The sequence below is a fragment of the Lupinus angustifolius genome, chromosome LG17 (assembly GCF_001865875.1).
Source record: "Lupinus angustifolius cultivar Tanjil chromosome LG17, LupAngTanjil_v1.0, whole genome shotgun sequence".
NCBI classification, from domain to species: domain Eukaryota; kingdom Viridiplantae; phylum Streptophyta; class Magnoliopsida; order Fabales; family Fabaceae; genus Lupinus; species Lupinus angustifolius.
The window spans coordinates 19,061,887-19,066,221 of NC_032025.1; the positions used below are offsets into that span (position 1 = coordinate 19,061,887).

Sequence of the window (4,335 nt, forward strand, 5' to 3'; positions counted from 1 at the left end):
ATTTTAAACTCATAAAAATTATATATATAATTTTTTTGTCTTCTATTTATGGATAGTCTTGTTTTATAATAATTGTGGCCACATAATGTTGACATTGTTTTTGTTCCATCCGGTTTTAAAGTATAAGTTATGACAGGACAAAGAATATTAGGACACAAGCTTGGTCTGAACTTTCTCAGGTATCAACCGAGCAACTGAAAATAGTCTCGAAAGACATATCATTAGCCACTGCTATGTCTCCTATTTGAGAGTGTCACGTCGCCTGAACCACGCAGACCTCTACAACTTGTACCTATTGTACCTTTCAACAGTAAATAGAATGGACCTATGGTTCATTGACATAGAGTAGTCTAAACATGAGTCAAAGTCCCCTGAAACTGTAAAAGCAACATCCGCCTGTCAACAAAATAGGGAGGGATTTGAAACACTATATTAGTCACATGAACTTACAGAATGAGAGATGACTGATATGTATGATAAGAAAAAATGGTGGGACAGTTAATGTATTGAATTTTGATTTTTCTTCTAATAAACTGATTTTGTTTTTTGGTATGAACTTGAAAATGATTTATGTTTCTGAAATAGTAAGTATATATATTCTTATGGTGTGTGATTGTAGTTTTATGCATGAATCCGAAATGTTCTTTTTTTTGTATTACTTAGCGTATTCTTTCGTCTCTTTTGGGTAATGAACTAATCTCTTTCGAGGTGCGTGGTTGTCTCTCCTAAGGAATCACAAGATGCAAAGTTTAGTTTAGCGTAATTCATACTCCAAAAATCAGGAACCAAGTTTGTTACATATATTTTATATGGAATTTCAATTTTCAAATTAAGTTCAGAAGTGTCCTAAATGGGTGAGATTGTGTCTGCTCTAGCATTCCTTCTGAACTACTAAATGACGTGCTGATTTGATTCTCACCCAAGACACTTACCCTTAACAAGATCCCAATGCATTGCTTAAGACACCAATCATACAACTTAAAAATATGCCAAGAAATTGACAGAGAAGTGATTCACTCAATTAACCAGTAAAAAGTAAACTCTCATATACAGGATACAGAATTAAAATTGTTAGTACCTCTTTCGCACCCGGAAAATGCCCTTCTCTCCAAATGCCATCTTTAACCCCTATAAGCTGGTTTTGTGATCTGGTGATAGATCCTATCTTCATCAACTCCAAAGGAAAAATGAAAAAAAGTAGGCGAATGCATGCAAAAAAATCTCAGTTCCATGCCGCTAACTCAGGGATATCAGGGTCGATCTGTATGATTGATTGAAAATACTTTTTCATATAGTTTATCTGGCCATCCTTCTCCAAACTGCGTCTAATGTCCATTCCTCTATCACCTAGGCAAAACATCAATTCTAGCTTGCTTTGTAGGTATACATGTACCCACTAAGCTTTCTTACCTCTTCTGAGGACTCAGTTAGCATATGATCCACATAGAAGCAGATTGTACTCAGCACTGCAGCATAGAAACCAAACAAAACACTGATTTAGTTGATGTTAACCGGTGTTTTAAATTGCATTCCACAACCATAATCGCAGCCACAATATTCAATTGCGGTGAACGCAACGTAACTGCAACCGCAATTTAAAATACTAATGCTCACAAAACAAACACAAACAAAGGAAGATCGTGGCCTACCTGAATGGACCAAATTGCAACCAGATAATATCCCACCGAAACCTTGACAATCTACCAAAAAAATTGTTATTATTATACAATAAAAAATGATAAGCACCTGAAGTAGTAGAAGATCAAAGGGCATACAAACAGCAGAAAACACAATTGAAGAGAGTCCAGGGAGAATTACAATATGGCAAACATTATTTTTATCGTACATCCCACATTACTAGTGTAGAATGTGTACAATGTTTGTGTATATATATTGAACCTGCAGATATGAACAGAAATGAACCTGCAGATATAATCATCCATGAGTGGATCCCCTCCATGAAGTAAGCATGATATCGCTGTTTATCAAATAACAGAAACACACAGCATACCATGTCATGAAATTACATGATAAAAATATTATTAGCTGTAATGATTTTAAGTTTACAAATTTAGAAAAAGTGTAATACTAATAAGTAATAACACTAATAAGTAATAATACATAGCTTTCCACATAAGTAAGAATCTTTACATAACCACTAGTCTTATAGCTCAATCATTTAACAGAAGCACTGCCAAACAACTTATTTTATTAAAAATAATTATCACATTATCATGGGATAAGGTTTAACTGTTACAACAAAAATCATGATACCTAACAAATCTCATAAGAGTCACATCCTGGTAATTAAATAAAATAATTGCACAAAAAATTAGATATTCAACGAGACACAGAAAAGACAGAAGCAAACATCTTAGCTCTTACATCAAATCAAATGCAACCTTCATAGGTCATTAGTTATCAGATAAACTTCATTAATAAACCAATATAAACTACATGTTATAGTTAACATTGGGTGCATGGACATAACAAAGCAGAAAGTGGTGCCATGTTTTTTTCTTTTTGGTTCCACCCTTTTAGTTGAACTAAAATGTCTCACTTCTTACTTTTAAACCCTCATGTCATGTTTTGTTTCATTTATCAAATACACTACTGTTTCGCCCCATTCTTGAGCATGCACCAAAGGCTACCTATGTTTCGCCCCATTCTTTAGCAAATTTAAATACATAATGTAGATAACAGTGTTGAAACATACCAATTCCCATGGTGAAGAAGCCTGTTGGAAGATGGAGTATAAAAGAAACAGGATGTAACAGAAGAATGAGTGGCAAACACAGTTTATATTGTTAAAAAACAAAAAACAAAAATTCCAACATGAGTTCAAATATATAATAGATTTCAATCAACTTATGTGTAAAGTAAATAAGAGAAGGTATTCACTTAATCCAAAAATAGTATATATTAACCATTAATTTTAGGGAAATCTAATGTTTTAATAATTGACTATATATAAACCGTAAAACATTAGATTTCCCAGAATTAATTTTTAAGGTGTGAACTAACCTTTTTAAACTTAATTGCATTCATCACATTTTTTATTTAAAAGATTATATTTATTTCTCATGTAGGGGTGATTAGTGTAATGAAAGTAAAAAATTAAGGGGTATGTGTAAGTGCAGAAAAGTGAAAGGTGGTTTGTGTAATTTCACTAAAACTCAGGAGTGTTACTGTAGTTAACTCAATATGATATAATAGTAGTATATAAATTCTTATAAAGTCGGTATATAGATTTTTTCTCTATATATAAATATTTTAATTTGGTTTTATTTGTCAGTCTATATCAATACTATATATAAAGCCAAAACTTGAAATAACTTATCTCATTGTGTAATTTTCATTTCCTATTTTGTCATTCACATTATTTAATTTTTACAAAAAAACTATGTAATCCTAAGCAACCACCACCAATGCATTAATTAACCACATATCTCACCTTAAATTAAACATTATCATAAACACACAAAAATATAATATAAAGTACACCGAACACAACAAATACATTCTAATTCAAAAAAATGAAATATATAAAAATTGAATATGTAATATCACATGATATTCATCGACAGACACGAAGTGCATGTACACACTAGTTTTATATAAAAGGAAAACATGATTTAACTACTACCATGGTATAATTGTACTATTTTCCCTTAATAATTTTTTATTTTTACAAAAAAACCATAAAATCATACATAACCACTACCAATATATTAACCACCCTCTCGCCTTAATTTGATCATTTATACTATATATAAAAGGAAAACATTGTATAACTACTCATGATATAAAAATAAAGACAAATAAATATAATATAAAGTACACTCAATAAAAATTACAGTTTAAAATAGATTCAATAAAAAAATATTATAATTCACCAAAATAAAATACATAAAATTTAAATATTTGACACCAGAAACCAGAAAGTAAAAATATAGGCCGAGAGATACGAAGTGATTGTCACCATACTAGTATATGTAAAGCCAAAACATAATGTAATTAGTGTAATTTTTACTTTTTTATTTTACCCTCAATAAAAACATTATAATTCTTTTAAATAAATATATAAAAATTAAATATTTAATATATAAAAATAAGAATGCAGGATGGGCAACCTATCTACACACCAACAACTAATAAAGAATGAAGTTTTTTTAATGAAAAATATTTATTGACAAAAAACATTGTCCACTAATTGATCACAAATTAAAAATTACACTATCTATTTATATCAGAGTAAATTACACTGATATCCTATTAGTTTTAGTGAAATTATATAAATCACTCCCTCCATTTTTTTAGTTACATGAACCATCC

The 4,335-nt window shown here is 30.2% G+C and overlaps 1 protein-coding gene across 1 annotated transcript; it reads right to left on the reverse strand.

Annotated features, from left to right (window-relative positions):
* On the reverse strand, positions 1,007-2,860 carry LOC109330941 (the record flags this gene model as incomplete). Its single annotated transcript, XM_019565206.1, has 4 exons — positions 1,007-1,466; positions 1,650-1,856; positions 1,900-1,978; positions 2,717-2,860. Coding segments are annotated over 4 exons (531 nt in total), but the record flags the coding sequence as incomplete, so codon positions are not given.